Below are 17,227 nucleotides of genomic sequence, written 5' to 3'. Positions count from 1 at the left end.
TGTTCATGTCTGTCATGCAAATCAACTATCCCTCTTTTCCAGACTTAATCTCTTCTCTCCACTTTACTTAATTGCAGATTAAATTACTATATCCATCACCATTAGTATTTTTGGTGACACTTTATTTTGATGGTCCCTTTTGAACATTCTGTTGACAGTAAATAGCTCACATTACAGTATCAGTAGACTTTCTGCTTAATATCTGCCAATTCTTTATTGTGATGGTCTCCCAACAGACATTCTGACTATAAGTAACTTTGCAAGTTCAAGTCAACTTATTCTAACCCTAACCCTACCAGTCTACTAGTGCTCTATTAAAGTGAAACCATATTTCCCTTTCAGTCGGTCATGTTCTACGTTACGTCAGAAAGAGACTGACGAATGGGATCTCACCCGAGAGCCCAACCACCTTCGAGTGGTTACAAAATGATGGCACGCCGAGTACCTTGGTCTGCGAAATTTGCATCGTGGGTATATATGAAGCAGCACGAGCAACTCGCATTCAAGCTTTCGCTTCGGAGCCGAGCACATCGCTTGCTGGTTTCACCGGAGTGTTTACAAGCGAGTCAGCAGGTGTTGGTGTGACGGCGCGATTCAGTGGTTCATCTGGGTTTCCTGCAGTCAGCTCCCGCATTCCCCTGAGCGCTTCAGCGCCACTGAAAGAGCTTTTTCTCTCACAAAAGAGTAACGGGTTGAACTTGCATCTTTTTAAAGACGTAATTTCGCCCGTGTGTTTCTGGGTGCGGTCGATATATCTCTCCTCGTGACGGCCGCTCAGGAGGAAGACCTTATGTCAATTGCTGCATCACAAGGCAGGCTTGAGTCCTTGGGAGATGAGGATTCGGCTGCGTTGCCTCCCTCGGCAGTGCCAGCGTTGCCCGAGTCTGATCCCGAGCTGACAGCCGTGGTTTCCCGGGCAGCTGAGAGCATCGGGCTTGACTGGAATTTTCCACCCTGCCCTGAGCGCTCGAGGCTGGATGATTGGTTCCTGGGGGCTGCTCGTGCTGATTGCCAGCACCCCCCGCTGGTTCCTTTCTTTCCGGAAGTGCACCAGGAAGTGACCAGTTCATGGAAGGCACCTTCAACTGCCCAAAACCGTTTTGGTGCTTTCTCCGCCTTCACTGCCTTTGATGGTGGAGCGGCCAAGGGGTATGCTGGGATTCCCCCAGTAGAGTGTTCTGTTGCGATGCAACTGTTTCCTCAGGGCACCTCCACATGGCGTGGTGGTCCCAAGCTTCCCTCCAAGGCCTGTAAGTTCTCATCCACGATGTGGACAAGGCTAAAATGGGTGACCCGGAGTTGGGGATGTCAGTTCATCAGGAGATGGTAGCAGGACCATTCCTTCCCCTGGAGGAGGGCTGGGGGAGAACCCTTTGTTCACTAAGAGCTGTTTCCTCTACCTCCGGGTCCCAATAGGCCATGAACGACAGTTGGTGATGTGCTTCCTCGCCGCTCTCGTTCCCCTCTCCCTTTGCCAGTTTCCATGCAAAGCCAGCTCGAGAACACTTCTCCTTCTCATGCCCTCTTTGTTACTTGGAGTCAGATGAGTGCCGGCACTCCACCCCCACTAAGGGACGCTATGCCTCCCATGCCGGGGGTTTCTGCTCCACCTCGCTGCCCCACTGTGGGTACGCCTGTAGTCCCCTTGACCCCGCTGGATCTGTTTTTGGGAGCCTGGCTAGAGCTTCCCAGGCCATCCCACTGGCTCATCCGGACGATCAGGCTCGGCTACGCGATTCAGTTTGCCCGGCGTCCCCCCAGGATTCGGGGTGTTCGCACGATGATGGTAGGCAAAGATGCTCCTGTCATGCGTGCGGAGGTCGCGACCCTGCTGGCAAAGGGCGCGATAGAGACGGTCCCTCCAGCCGACATGAAGTCCGGCTTTTACAGCCCCTACTTCATAGTACCCAAGAAAATAGGTGGGTTACGGCCAGTCTTGGACTTGCGTGCCTTGAACCGAGCTCTTCACAGACTCCCATTCAAGATGCTAACGCCCAAGCGCATTTTCGAATGCATTCGTCCGTTGGATTGGTTTGCAGCAATTGGTTCCAGTGAGGAATATGGCAAGTGAATAAATGGAGTCGGTTGGCTTCGTCGAATGTAATCATTATTAGGAAGACACCCCGGAGAAGCTGGCTGATGGCCGCAATATCCTTGTCCAGGGACCAGTAGTCGTGGCCAACAGCCAGGTTTTTTGGGCCCAGTGAAAACCTTGAGCCAAAGCATGCCAGCTGGGGCTAGAGGAGTGGTTATGAACAAAGGTAGAATCATTTTAGGAAGTTAACAGCTATAACATCAGCATTAAAGACTTTTAAAATAATTTTAGATCAAAACTCACTTTCAAACAGCTGCGATTGTTTTAAATAACTTCTGTTTGAGATCTGATGTGAATTATGATCACCATACAAGGCAGAAATATTGATAAGCGATGAAAAAGATGCACGCTAGCTGTTAACATAGTAAACATGGTAAAAACGACCGCTTGAAGAAATAAGACATTAGCTTTTCATTCAGGATTTCACAATCGTGTATTTATTTAGTAACATTTTATCTGTCATAAGTTTCGTCTCGAGACTTTAGCTCCGCATATGTCATAAAAAATATCATAATATGGTTTTTGTTTTCGGGAGCTCCCTCTGTAAGGCTGTATTTTGATCATTCTTTCTAAATGCAACCCTAAATGTGATGTACAGTATATTGTGACTACAAATAAACAGAAACAGACTTTACTAAAATGTCCTCTTTTGTGAAATAAAGGTTCATGTAGCATATCCTCATACTGCGATCCTCACAGTGTGAGTAGTATGTGAGCTCATTGTCAACTCAAACAATCCTCATACTTTGATCCTTACAGTTTAAATCTACAAATGCTGAAAAGTTGTTTGTGAAGTATAGATTTAGGTGTGAGACAATAGAAAACAAAGTTTGTACAGCATAGAAATCATTACACCTATGGAGAGTTCCCATAACCCACCAATACCAGCATGTGTGTGTGCAATTGCCTAAGTCTTCTCCCTAACCATGGGCAAACATTTAAGCAAGGTAAGCAGCCGCTTAGGGTCTTGGGGCAACATCTGATATTGGTTAAACATATTTGCAGCATTCAGCAAAGTAGCCAATCACAGACATGCCTGTTGTTCCGTTTCAGTCGATCACTCTTTACGTTACATCTGAAATGACAGACAAATTGAGATCTCACTTAGAGACCAATCCACTTCGAGTGTAAACTACACGAGCCAAAACACATTGGCATGGGAAGATTGAATCCAGCTGCTGCTGATCATAGCGTGAGTATAACAAGTCAGCATCGTTCTGCTCCTGACTTCAACTGAGAGAAGACTGAATGAGTTTGGCACACTCTTTGAGAGCTCTTCATGTTGGTGCACCCATGCATTTCTGGATGCATTCAGTACCTGGCATCAGGTGATGGTCACGATCAATGCCTTACATTTCTAAGCATTAAGCATGCTAGGGGGAACCAACCCAGGGGGACCATCGCTCCTCTTGCAATCCGCAACCAGTTGAGCTGCCAAAGGAACATGTTGGGCCCTTTACAATTTGTTACAAAAGCTGCATCCACATAACTCATCAGAAAGATCTGTAGAACTGGAAGACTAATCCTTTTATATTTTACTGAATTTCATTACTCCACCTCCTGCTTCATGTCATGCATACCAAGCCTAACAAACTATGGAAATACCACATTACTTCTGTGTCAATGGAAATTGTAAAATGACATGTAAAACAAAATTCATTTGAAATTGAAAAGAAAAATCATTGTAACACATCCAAGTATTGTTAGTAGGGTTTTATCATAATCTTTTTTGGATTTTTGCTTAGGTCAAGCAGGGATGATATGACCAAAGCAAGAGCCACTCAGTGGTTTGTTTGGTGTTATTTTTATTTATGTATTTTCTTTTGGGAGGGGGGGGGGGGTCGTTCACCATGTTAAGGCTAGTTAATGATGGTTTCTTACAGACACGCTGTGGGTCTCCAGGTGGCACTGTGATGCTCACGAAGCAGTTCCTTCACCAATTCACATTCATATCTTTCATTTTTGCGAGTACAAACAGTAAATTAAAACTTTTAACGTTTAAACTAGCAATTTGATGTGCTTCCCCTGACAAACAAATGGAAATAGGAGTCGCAAACCTTTATTTAATTATTAAATGAAAGACTTTCGCCAGTAATCAAACGACTATTGGCTAATTCTGACCAGCTCTGATGAAAGAAACAGAAAGCACGTGACTCAAGACGCGTACTGCTTCCACTGTAGCCATGAAAAACCATTGATGCCACGGACAAATTTTAATAGACGATACAATTTAAGGTACACAGTGAAGAAATTAAAATCGGAAAATTTTGTAAATCCGTCGCATCTGAGCAGTTTGAGACAAGGGGACCGGTTAAGTCCCGCCCATTCTCTGACTGTGACGCTGACTGTCCTTCTCTGCGCCGATTGTTTTTCTTTGGATTCTATCTGCTTGTGCAGTTAACAAAAAAAATCTGCACGAAAACAACAAGAACAAAACATTATTATTTGGTTGATTTCTTTCCGTTATGAGCTCGTGGCTCGCTGCAGCGCACTCGTCGGGACTGTTTCGGTGAATGCTTGTGGTTCGGTGAAGATGGGTCTCAGAAGGACCGTGCTCCTGTGCTTCTTGTGCTCGCTGATGCTGGTTCTTCACGCCAGCCGCAGGAGACACGCGCGCTGCCCCGCTTCGTGCACGTGCAGCAAAGATAACGCCTTGTGTGCCAATACCGGATCAATCCCGAGGAGCTTCCCGCCCGATGTCATCTCACTGTAAGCGCAGCAATAATCACGAGCGATATTAATACTGGTTATCAGTCAGCTCCCGTTTGTGTTAAGAGGTTGGTTGAGATCTTTTTTTTTTTACAGATCGTTCGTCAAGTCCGGCTTTAATGAAATCCCTAAAGAGAGTTTTATTCACACGCCAGCCCTCCATCTTTTGTAAGACTCATTAACATCATTACATGACTCAAACACACACACACACACACACAAAGAGAGAGAGAGAGAGAGAGAGAGAGAGAGCGTTTTATAGATGTCAACCCATGCTTTGTCTGATCAATACTGATTGTATGTATATATATAATGCATTATAATGTTCATGATACCTTATGATACACATTACAATCTGCTTTATCATAAATATAGTCAGACGTGATTACACCTTAAATAAGTAAAATGCATTATAAAAATAATCAACATATAACATTATTATGCATCACACCTATAATACAATCACCAGACAATAGTTAAGCTTATAAATGTTATAAATATGAAATTTAAAAACCTTTTTTTTTAAGACAGTTTATGACCAAATTTGTTATATTAAGGTGTCCTTGTTACAGTGTAATTATACATTTAAGCAGGGGTGCTTTAAGATATCCAGAGGCCCCTCTGCTACAGCATTACGGTAGGCCCCCCTTCCTAGATTTATTTTTTTGCTTCCTTACAATTATGTCAAATTTAGATTTATTTTCTTATTGATATGCTGGTTAACATTTTAAACACTTTTCTGCATGAAATGTGAATGTAAGTGAATATGCACATTCACTCTTTGCCAGACGGTGGCGCTTGTGGAACAGCAGAATTATAGCCTTTACATCAAATAAACTATATGAAAAGAAAATGCCATCAGAACTTTCTTGGCCGAAATATGAGTTTACAGGTATGATTTAAACACCATAAATTACACAAAATATTCATTATTCATCATCAGTAGATTGAAACAAAAGTTGGCATATATGTGAGCTATTTGGTGATTACTAATTGCGTTTTAATTTTGAAACATCACCTGATTTAAAAATGAGACTTTGTAGCAGCACCTCTGATGGAATACAGTGACTGAATATAAAACCTTCAGTTGACACACAGATTATATCCACAGATTTGTAAATTACTGAAGTCGCACTGTATGACGTTACAGAAAGTTGTCCGGTCCTCCTTTCACACAGCAGTGTTGTGTTACTTGTTAAGCTGTACATTATAGAGCTTGGCCCGTGTCTGAAAGATTATCAGAATTACCGTCCCGAGTCCCATATTTTGGCTCATAAAGGTAAGAGTAATACAACAAAATGTTGTGCTTTTATAAAATAAAATAAACAAACATGAAGCACTTTCTGCCGTCTGGTCTTGTACAGGAGCACTTCACAAAAATGAACCAAAACTCAGTGAATACATGCCTCACAGACATGATAAATGGATAAAAGCTTTAAATTACTGCTTAAGGAAATAAGACAAATCAATAACAAAACCTTTCATTATAATCATAATCTGTAAAGATGCACTATGCTAATATATGATGTAAAGATGCTCTCTAAAGGCGCGACTAATGAGCAGATGGCGAGTCAGGATCCTTGCAACACCGACACCGACAGAAAACACTGTTTATTAGTAAATAATTCATATATCTCCTTATGCTGCATTCACACCAAACGCGAATAGAGCGGCAAATTCGCATCTACCGCGTGTAGTTTGCCACTTGAACATTTTGAATGCTTTTGCGCATCTAGAGCAAAATAGACGTGCGTAGAAAGCAAGAGTTTGAAGTGAAATTGACACGTGTCCAAGGCGAAATCTGCTTCTTGTGGGAGGGGCAAGTGCTAGGCGGTTGTCTGTTTGCAAGATGGCTGATGTTGATCAAGCACTCGGGTCTTTTCCACTTTTTCCTGCACACGTCCTCTGAATAAACACATTATCTTGTTAGCGAAAAGTAGCTGTAGGCTATATTAGGGGGAAAATAGTTGTGAAAAACGTCGGGAGGGCCTCGATAAACGTGTATTTGACTCAAAAGTTAAATGTGTATTTACGACACACTCTTCCAAGCGAGGTCCTTTTTATTCCTGTCTTGTGTCATATAGCTCGGGTTGACTGCTCACTGACAACAGTCGTTTCTCAATGTTGAATGAGTGACTCCTGAGCAGGCTCCTGATTGGTTAACGTGGTGCGAATTGATGCCAAAGTTAAAAAATGGTCAACTAGGGCGGCAGACACGAATTCGCGTCAAACGCTAAATGCACAAAAAGCACCATTCGCGCCAGAGGCTCAATTCGCATCATTCGCGCGAACTAGACACGAGAATGAGGCGAATTCGCGTCTACCACACCGCGCTAAACGGCTCATTCGCGCCGCAAGACCTCCAGACGCACGTAAACGCGTCTTTACTTTGACTTAATCAACTAAATAATTCGCGCAAGACGCTCTATTCACGTTTGCTGTGAACACAGCATTACTGTTTTCCCCTGACAAATTTATGGTGTTAATAAATAGGCGTTAGCTTATTGCCTGCATTTGAATGGAGAAATCTTCAGCTGTGCTGATGGCATGCTCTCTGCTGCTGCGGGACACTAAACACTTTTGAGCCGCTCTTGACAGTGGTAGCACAGTCTCATGTGGTTTCCACTAGCACAGCAATCCCTAATTGTTGGATGTCTAAAATAGGAAAATAAGAAGCCTGAAAAAGGCCAGAGGCTCGGCCCGCCTCTGAACTATTCAATTCAATTTACTTTTATTGTCATTGTCATTCAAGAACAACAACGGAATTGCGTTGGAGCATACAACAACAACAGTACATGATATATTAAAGTGCACTAACACCAGTGCAGATCCCCTCCAAGTATTAGATAATAATAAATAATAACAACCCCCTATGTTAACATGGCACATCAAAAGTATGTAGTTGTTAGAACACAGAACCAGTGACATTCGCTCTTGATAACAAGATACTTTACAAAAACGAAGGGTATGGTCAAAGTTGGAATTAGTTAATGCAACGTTGGATGTAGTTAATGCAACAGTGCAAAGTCTAATAGTGACAAAGGGCACGATTTAGCAGCCTTACTGCATAAGGGTACAGGCTGTTAGCCAGTCTGGTTTTACTGGCACCAATTGACCTGTACCTTCTCCCTGAGGGCAGCAGGTGGAACAGGTGATAGGCCGGATGATACCGGTCCCGCAGAATGTTCTGTACTCTCTTCAGACAACGTGTGTCATAAATGGTGCTGATCTCTGGGAGAGTGGTCCCAATGATTCTACCTGCTGTTTTTACCATGCGTTGGAGTGCCTGCTGATGGTCCTTAGTGCAGCTAGAGTACCACACCAAGAAACCATATGTCAAAACACTGCTGATAGCGCATTTGTAGAAATTGACCATCAGCTGTTTTGGAATCCTAGCGTTCCTCAGTTTCCTCAAATATTAGAGGCGTTGCTGGGCCTTCTCTGTCACTGCATTGATGTTGGTTCCTCAGTCATAGATACTCCCAAAAATTTTAAATGTGGCACCCTCTCTACCACCTCATTGTCAATAAAGAGAGGATTGTGATTGGGTCTGCTTTTGCGGAAGTCCACAATGATCTCCTTAGTCTTTTTGATATTCAAAGAGAGGTTATTACTGACACACCATGACACAAGATGTTGCACTTCAGTCCTGTAATCCACCTCATTGTTATTATTGATGAGTCCGAGCACTGTTGTGTCGTCGGCAAATTTAACAATGAGATTGGAGCAAAAAGAAGCAGAGCAGTCATGTGTGAATAGAGAGTATAGCAAGGGGCTAAGCACACACCCCTGGGGGGCCCCGGTATTAATTAAAAGGGTGGAGGACAAGTGCTTGCCTATCCTAACCCTCTGTGTTTGATTTGTCAAAAAGTCCACAATCCAGTTGCACAGCCCTGTCCCTTGAAAACATCCCAATCTGTGTGGTAGAAACAGTCCCGTTACATAGGGATGGCGTCCTCTGGCCACATTCTCACGGTCTTAGTTATAATCCCAGTGCTCTTGATCTTGGGTGTATACCTTGAGTGTAGCAGCACTGAGAGATGGTCTGACAGACCCAGGTGGGGGTAAGCCTGGGCCTTATATGCTTCTGCTACATTTGTATACACCTGGTCCAGCGTTTTATCTCGCCTAGTAGCACATTTCACATTGCGATGGAATTTGTGAAGAACAGTTTTTAAGTCAGCATGATTAAAATCCCCAGTTGCAACAAAAACACTGTCCGGGTGAGCCACCAAGCTGTTATTAATGCTGTCGTGAACCTGTGCAAGCGCTAGCTTAGCATTAGCGTCCGGTGGAATGTAAACAGCACAGATGTAAACAGCAGTAAATTCCCTCGGGAGATAAAATGGTCTGCACTTCAGCAGCATAAGTTCAACCACCGGACAGCACAGTCTGTTCACGACGGTGACATTTGAACACCAACAGTTGTTAAAGGAGTCATACCCTCGTATTACCTTGGATACCTACTGCTGTATTATAGTCTTTCAGGCCCTTCTAAAAAAGAAAATTGGAAAAAAAATAAACACAGAGCTCCTCAGACCCTTATCTCTGTAGGCATTATTGTCTCGCGAGATCTGATGCGATATTTTGGCTGTCGTGGACGGTCATTATAATAATGCAAATGAGGGGCACGTTGATTGGTTGCAGGAAGGAGGGGGGTTGACACCGCAGGTAATGCTTTAGCATATCATTACAAACTGACATCATGGCGCAAGTTGTGAATGAACGCGACCGGCTTCCCGGCCAGCGCCGTTTAGGGCTTAAATCAAACTTCATTCACGCACACATATGAAACACGCTTGCATATATACTAAGTACTAGTCACACATACATGTATATGAACTATCTAAGCACATAAAGTTACTCATATGAGACGTGAGCACAGCACACACACACAAATATAAGACGTGAGCACACACACACACAAACTAGACGGGGCCTCATGTAAGCGTTAGGCAATAAATAAACAATAACCGAATTCATGATGATCTCAGTCATTTGTTTTTTGCAAAGTACGTTAGCAGCCATTCCCCATACCTCGAAGCTAATACTCCCGCCAGAGTTGTGCCTGGATGCGTTCATTGAACGATAGTTCATGAACTCGTTCATATTTTGGGCGAACATGAACTGAACGTACCGCATTACTGCCTGATGAACGTTACTGTGAAGTCGTTCATTCTGGTGTCTGTGAACGCCATGCTCTCTCAGTTTAACTTCGTTCAGTAGGATGCCAGATTTCTATAAAGCCTTCCAGGCGAAAACCCACCTAAAACACACCATAAACCGGCCTTAATATGTAGCGGAAAAAACACCCAATCTGGCAACACCAGACTCTCTTGTTCAAACGCGTTCATCAAAATGAACAAATCTTTTTTTGAGTCATTTCGTTCATTTAAGGGGCTTTAAATGTTACTATTAACTGGCAAATTCCCCGAACACATCAACCTACGCAATCTTGATCATATTCTGAATTAAGAAATCATTATAATGCAGTCAAAAGTCCGTTTTTGCAGTCCGTTTACAGGGAACATAAACAATTACTTCACCTCAAGTCTTTCGTTTATTTGTCTAGTGACAGACGCAATAGCATACAATAGCCGCATTAGCAGTTAGATGCTGTTTGTTACACACAGTAGAGCAATAAAAACACAGTCTTACCGTTTCAATTGCAGGCAATTTTGTTGGAATGGCGCTTTTCCCGAGCTTCGATGCCAACTTCGCCTGATATTGCCCCAAATTTGTGAAGGATTTCGGCGTACAATGTTTAGCACAAACACGTAACGATAAGCCAGTGGAAGGGTTGAAGGAACCGCGTCATTAAAATGAATTTAATCCACTGGTCTCTGATAGCTAGGTCCGTTCTTGGTAGAGAAAACACATTTACATGTTGCATTACTCCAGCATCTTTCACGACTGAATATGAGGGGGAGAGGGGAAGGGCGAGCTTCCTGCTGCGGTGTCCATATATGGTATATCCTGCCCCGTCGAAGAAATCAAAATCTCGTATTTGAGTGCGCGTGCACGTGGGCTATTTTACAAACCCTGAGGTAAACAAACGCTTCACTTTTAAATATCGGCTTCCCGGCCAGTGTATAATCGTTAGGCAATCATAACATACATTGATTCTCGTGGAAAAGTGAAAATTGTGGGTCATGACTCCTTTAATGTAGATGCAAAGTCCCCCACCGATCTTCTTACCAGAGTCCGCAGTCCTGCCGGCTCGGTAAGCGGTGCGACCCATTAACTCAAAAGCAGCATCCGGTATGGTGCTGTTCAGCCGGGTTTCAGTAAAAATCATGCAGCAACAGTTGTAAATAATCCTTTTTGCTGCTATATGTAGCCGGATCTCATCCATCTTGCTGCCGATCGACCGTGCATTTGAGAGAAAGATTGTAGGAAGCGATGGTTTGAATGGATTAGCCTTCAGCTTGGCCCATACACCAGCCCGTTTACCCCTCTTCTTCCGCCGCTCACAGCGCCTCCTTCGTCGGCCTGCTCCTGCGGAGGACCCGGTAGCTGGTCTAGCGATCTCCGGAGGAATGATGCACTCGGCTAATGGGTAGTGTATTCCAGTACTCAAGTACAAAAGTTCAGAGCGGCTATATTGTAATGTCGCTGTACTAAAAATGTGCAATGTAATACACAATACCACCAAAAAAGTGAAAAAAAAACATGACTGTTGTTGGAGCTCCTGGCCGCTGCAACTGTGCGCGCCGCCATATAACCAAGCAAGCAACCACGTCAATTTCTATGACATGGAAATTGGCCCGAAGCCAGAAGCCATTGGTCCTCTCACAGTTTATCAGTGGAACATACCAACTATACAAACTGTGTGGGGGAAACCTAAACTGAATCATTCACTACAAATACTACAAGCAGGGTCTCGCTGAAAATGAGTGTGTAAGTTTGTTTACAGAATGCTGTTGTCACTGCTGCAAACTCCCATATATACAAATAATTATCAGAAAAATATAATTTCCCAGCAGCCAGTGGGCCCCTCCCAAGTGTAGGCCCCTGGGCTTCAGCCCCTTATAGCCATGTTTTAATCCGCCCCTGCATTTAAGTACCAAGGAATATTAATTAACTACATGTACTTAATATATGATTAGGGTTAGGATTATGGTTTGTCTTGGGTTTAATTGCATGCAGTTATACATAATTGAGTGTTATTACAATATTAAGTACATGTAACGTGTGTAACAAGGACACCTTAAAATAAAGAGTTACCCCTAATTTAAACAGTTTTACTGTATGCCATGATATTAGCTACATACTACGGTATTTTGTCAGAAGCTGTGGTTATCATGGTACATTTTGTAAGGGTAATTAGTGTCCACACTGAGGGACCAGTCTCTTAATAATGAATAGAGAATGGAAGTCTGCAATCGATCATTTACCATTTATATTTTTGAAAAACATCTTACATACACTCAGAATAAAATGGACTAATATGTAAATCTCTTAAACAAAATCACTATGTTGTTTGTCTGGGAGAATGCAAATATGCATTACTATTCAGTCTCCTTCACTACAGTGGTACTGATATAGGCTACTAAAACATTTATGAAAATTAACCATGGTTTTACTATAGTAAACTTGTTACAACCATGTTTTTATTACAATTTTATTAGAGATACCATGGTTGACCTATGCTTAGAGGCTAATTTTGTAAGGGGAGGATACACTATAGCTAGATCTCAAACAGAGGATCGTTTATTATTGTTTTATATCGTCATATCACCCAGTAAAACTGCTCAGTGTAAAGTGTTAAGCCATTATAGAGTTAACAGAATTTACTGTAAGCTGCTTTGAAACCATGTGTATTGTGCATGCTATGCAAATAAATACCTTGTTGAGTGTTCATTACTATCAGAGATGCTGAACAACGGTGCTAGCAATCAAATAAATCAAAGAATCAATCTTAATCCATACAAACGAGCTGCTGCAGATAACATTTTCATATATGATTTCTCTCATTTTTTGGTGTGAGTGGTAACAGTTTAATGCAAATCACTTTATCTATAATATAATAAATCTTATAGAGGTAAATTATAAAGCCACATTTTATTTTAGTTGTTTACCATACTGAGTTTCAGTTTAATTTTCTGTAGTTAATGTAGTCATTTTATATTATTTTATGTTTATATGATTCAACTTAAAATCGGTTGGAATGATTAACTCTTATGTATCATCAGTTGCCGTAGCCCTTAACAATGTCTGCAGGAAAACCTCTGCTTTTCGGCTTTCTTTCGTGGAAAAGCACTTTTTTCACAGCGGTTGTGCAAAGGGCTGTGGCAGTTTATGATACAGTAAGCCTTAACCACTCCAACCTGATATTAAGTAGAATAATATAAACATTAAATAATATAAAAAGTCTACATTCACTATAATTCAGTCTCCGCTGTAGCTAAATTCCCAGAATGCATTGTGTCACGACACATTTAGATTTCATAATTAGCATTGTTTTGAAATATATCCCTCATACAATGTTATTTAAACAGCCAAAGACCTTCACTAGGCTAAACAGATAAAAAAACAATTATCTAGAAAAAAAAACCTTTCTCAAGCACATGAAATGTTACTTTGATACTGTACATTATCCTAAGCTGGCCAATAAACACTGTTGCCGAAAGTTTTAAACAAAACTTTTCACTGTTTTTCAAAATATTTGATAATAATCTGTTCAAAATCACACTTTGCTATTGCAGAACCTTACAGAAACCTCCTCAAATGATGTCAGTCAGATCCCGTCCTTTCAGATCAATGTAATGCTGACTTTTAGTACTGCGATCACAAACCTATAGAGACAAACACCCCTCAGTGTCCCACTATATGAGTTCTCCCACTTACCTGTATTCACCCTATATTATATCTCCTAGACTTTTCACAGCAAACAACTTTGATTCTATAAATGAAGATGCGTTTCTTGGTCTTCCTCATCTGGAGTATCTGTAAGTGTCTCACAGAACGTGATTTTAATACTGCTGGAGAAAACTGATGATTGAACATTTTCTCATGTATAACGACTGGAACCCTTTGCCTTTTGCATCATCTTAGGCTTTGCTGTTTGTTTTTCTTTCAGTTTCATTGAAAATAACCAAATCAAGTCCATATCGCCATTCGCCTTCAGAGGACTGAAGTCTTTAATACATTTGTGAGTATTTCTGGATAATACCGTTGGCATGTTGTTGATCAGATCTCTGTTCATCCACCAAGTGAAACATTGCAGTCATAATAGGAATGTTTTCTTAGTGGATTATTAATGTTATTTCACTAGTAATAGAAGCAGTCAGCAATCCAGGTTGCATTTTTCATTAGACCTTTGCACAATATAAATTTGGTTCTTTACGAATGTTATTGCAGAAGTTTGGCGTACAATAATTTGGAGACACTACCAAAAGATCTTTTCAAAGGGATGGAAGCTTTGACTAAAGTGTATGTATAATGTTTTAACATCATTTCAAAAATTGTCAGTGGTATGAGATCTCGATGACATGGTCTGGATGTGTTTGTCCAGGGATCTGAGAGGAAATCTTTTCAGCTGTGACTGTAAGCTAAAGTGGTTAGTCGACTGGATGTTTCATACAAATGCAACTGTGGATCAGATCTTCTGCAATGGCCCTGAAGCTTACCAGGGCAAGAAGATCAATGACCTTGTAGCACAGTCATTTGATTGCATCACAACAGGTTGGTAAAATTACAGACCGCTATGTCTTTCTTGACTTTAAAAGGGATAAAAAGGCTTAACATTTGTTTATCTGTTCTACAGATTTTTCGTTGTTGAAGTCTCTTGATTTTCAGTCCATTTCAGTCGAGGCTTTTGTGTTCGGTGGTGACCAGTTTGTCGTATTCGCCCAGCCTTTCATTGGCAGGTGCAGCTTCATGGAATGGGATCACGTGCAAATGGAGTTCAGGAACTTTGATAATATCACAAGTAAGCAAACAGCCGTGGAACTTGTGTACATGCCTAAATCCAAATCATGTAATCATTTACACAATACTGTATGCAGACAGTTTCAGTTGTTTCGGTTTCTTTGATAACACAAACTGTTGTTCAGCAAAGGTTTTTTTAGGGCTACCCTAGACTAAATAATTAGTCGACTAATCACACATTTATATTAGTAAAACATATAATACATAATAATCAGCCTTTAATTGCCTATAGGCTTTCAGCGCTAAAGCACAGACCGGCAGAAGTAATGATTATTAATGCATCAGGGAAGAACAGAAAGAAGACTGTCTTGAGATTATAATAACTTATTGATTGATGGTTTCTGTATTTTCAGCTGAAGTTGACATCTCCACATTTGACGTGCATGTTTCATACAAATTACATAATCTAGAAATATTTGTCTTCCATTTTAATTGGTTCATTTAAATGTAGACATTGCACTTTTTATTGATATATCTTTCATATCTGTGAGGCAAAGACAGAGTTTTGGTTCTTTCTTTTTTTTTACAGATTTGATGCATATTTGATCTATATGAGAAAAGTGTTTTAAGTTAAATGCAAATGATGTTTAGTTCCCACACTCCGCACCTACACTAAACGACTAATTAACTAAGGTGAATGTTAGAGCAAGCAGCCATGTAATGACATTTTTGATCGACTAAGCCTCTTTTCCTCGACTGATGATTAGTCAACTAGTAGGGGGCAGCCCAAAATTTTTTGATTGCATAATAAATAGAGATACACCGACTGACCGGCAAGGGACCGGAATTAGCTGGTTTTCCACATGATCGATTCCAAGCCGGTCTGTTTTGAAGTCACACTTACGACGACTGATAATGTATTTATGTTGTGCCAGATGAGGCTCGAGATCCATACATACACAAAAAGCAAAACAAATAGTTTCAGAAATTAAGTTCTGTGTAATAAATTAGCATGAAAAATCTGTATCTGCAGCTCACACTTACAAAAAAAAATAAAAAATCGGAATCGGCCAAGAAAATTGCAATCGGTTCATCTCTAATAATAAAAATGCATGGCATAATAAACTGGTACTCCATAGTTTTGGTGGCTTTCAAGCCTTTGTTTTAAACAGCTTTCCTCAAATCTTTCCTCCGTAGGCACTTCCACTGTCATCTGCAAACCTCTAGTCATTGATAGTCAACTCTTCATTATAGTCGCCCAGCTGTTCGGCGGCTCGCACATCTTCAAGCGAGATGTCTCTGCAAACAAATTCATCAAAATCCAAGACATCGACATTCTGAAAGTCCGAAAGCCAAATGACGTGGAAATCTTCCACGTCGACGAAGAGTCTTTCTTCATCATAGCCGACAGCTCCAAAGCCGGCTCGACAACTATTTATAAGTGGAATGGCAACGGCTTCTACTCCCATCAGTCTTTGCACCCCTGGCACCGCGACACAGATGTGGAGTATCTAGAGATTTCTGGGAAGCCTCATCTGATCTTGTCCAGCAGCTCTCAAAGGCCGGTCGTTTACCAGTGGAGCAAGAGCACTAAGCAGTTTGACCGGCGTACGGATATCCCAGAGATGGAGGACGTGTACGCGGTCAAACACTTCACCGTGAAGAGCGAGCTCTACATATGTCTGACCCGCTTCATTGGCGACTCCAAGGTGATGAAATGGGACGGTAGCATGTTCACTGAGATCCAGACCATGGCCTCTCGTGGCTCCATGGTCTTCCAGCCGTTCTCGATAGCCAACTGGCAGTACGCCATCCTGGGCAGCGACTATGCCTTTACTCGGGTCTATCGCTGGGATGCAAAGAAAAGACAGTTCATTCACTTCCAAGAGCTGAACATTCAGGCACCCAGGGCTTTTTCTCTGGTGTTTATTGACAACAGGGAGTTCCTCCTTGGTTCTAGTTTTAAGGGGCAAACACGTATATATGAACACCTGGTCCTTGACTTGAGTAGCTGAGTTGCTTCATTGGGACATTTGAGGACACTGATAAATGAGTGTCTCGATGGATCTCGTGAAGAACCTTGTCCGAAACACGTCCAGGTCATGTTTCAATCTAAAATCCACAGAAATAATGTTTTGTTTGTTTGTTTTGTTTAAATCCTGTTTTAGGACTCGGTACTCTTTAGTGTTAACTGTTATTTTTTGTTTTTTTTGTAATACAGTAATAATTGCTTAGTGTTCAGGTGAAATATTATCACCATGCCTACAACTCGTAACAATCCTAAATAGCCCAATTCTTTTCTACTTTTTCTCCTTTGGTTTTGGAGTGAAACATGACTAGATAGTTTTGGTCAGATTTACTCGCCTCTTCTCAGCATGAAGACTCTTTGCATGATGGTACCCTTAATTAGGTACTGCCATTGAAATTAGCAAAGGTTTTTTTTTGTTTTTACATGGTCTTCTCATTGCACTCATTCATTTCTGTTGTGTTTTTACTCTGTGACTGCTGTACTATTATTGAAATACTTGCTATTCTATTTATTTATGTTTA

The 17,227-nt window shown here is 41.5% G+C and overlaps 1 protein-coding gene across 1 annotated transcript; it reads left to right on the top strand.

Annotated features, from left to right (window-relative positions):
* The first annotated feature begins 4,438 nt into the window (after positions 1 to 4,438).
* On the top strand, positions 4,439 to 16,808 carry LOC132157503 (leucine-rich glioma-inactivated protein 1-like). Its single transcript, XM_059566867.1, has 8 exons — positions 4,439 to 4,804; positions 4,901 to 4,972; positions 13,684 to 13,755; positions 13,887 to 13,958; positions 14,168 to 14,239; positions 14,322 to 14,491; positions 14,574 to 14,738; positions 15,875 to 16,808. The coding sequence occupies exons 1-8, from the start codon at positions 4,629 to 4,631 to the stop codon at positions 16,690 to 16,692; spliced, it is 1,617 nt and encodes a 538-aa protein (XP_059422850.1). The 5' UTR covers positions 4,439 to 4,628; the 3' UTR covers positions 16,693 to 16,808.
* Positions 16,809 to 17,227: the final 419 nt, after the last annotated feature.

Source organism: Carassius carassius, chromosome 14 (assembly GCF_963082965.1).
Source record: "Carassius carassius chromosome 14, fCarCar2.1, whole genome shotgun sequence".
Classification (NCBI taxonomy): domain Eukaryota; kingdom Metazoa; phylum Chordata; class Actinopteri; order Cypriniformes; family Cyprinidae; genus Carassius; species Carassius carassius.
The sequence above is the reverse complement of the archived record's forward strand: the minus strand, read 5'-3'. Positions and strand labels throughout refer to the sequence as shown.

Coding starts and splice junctions, on each gene's coding strand:
- LOC132157503 (XM_059566867.1), top strand. CDS start 4,629: ATGGGTCTCAGAAGGACCGTGCTCCTGTGCTTCTTGTGCTCGCTGATG. Junction 13,756..13,886: donor CTTCCTCATCTGGAGTATCT/GTAAGTGTCTCA, acceptor TTTTTCTTTCAG/TTTCATTGAAAATAACCAAA. Junction 13,959..14,167: donor CTGAAGTCTTTAATACATTT/GTGAGTATTTCT, acceptor ATGTTATTGCAG/AAGTTTGGCGTACAATAATT.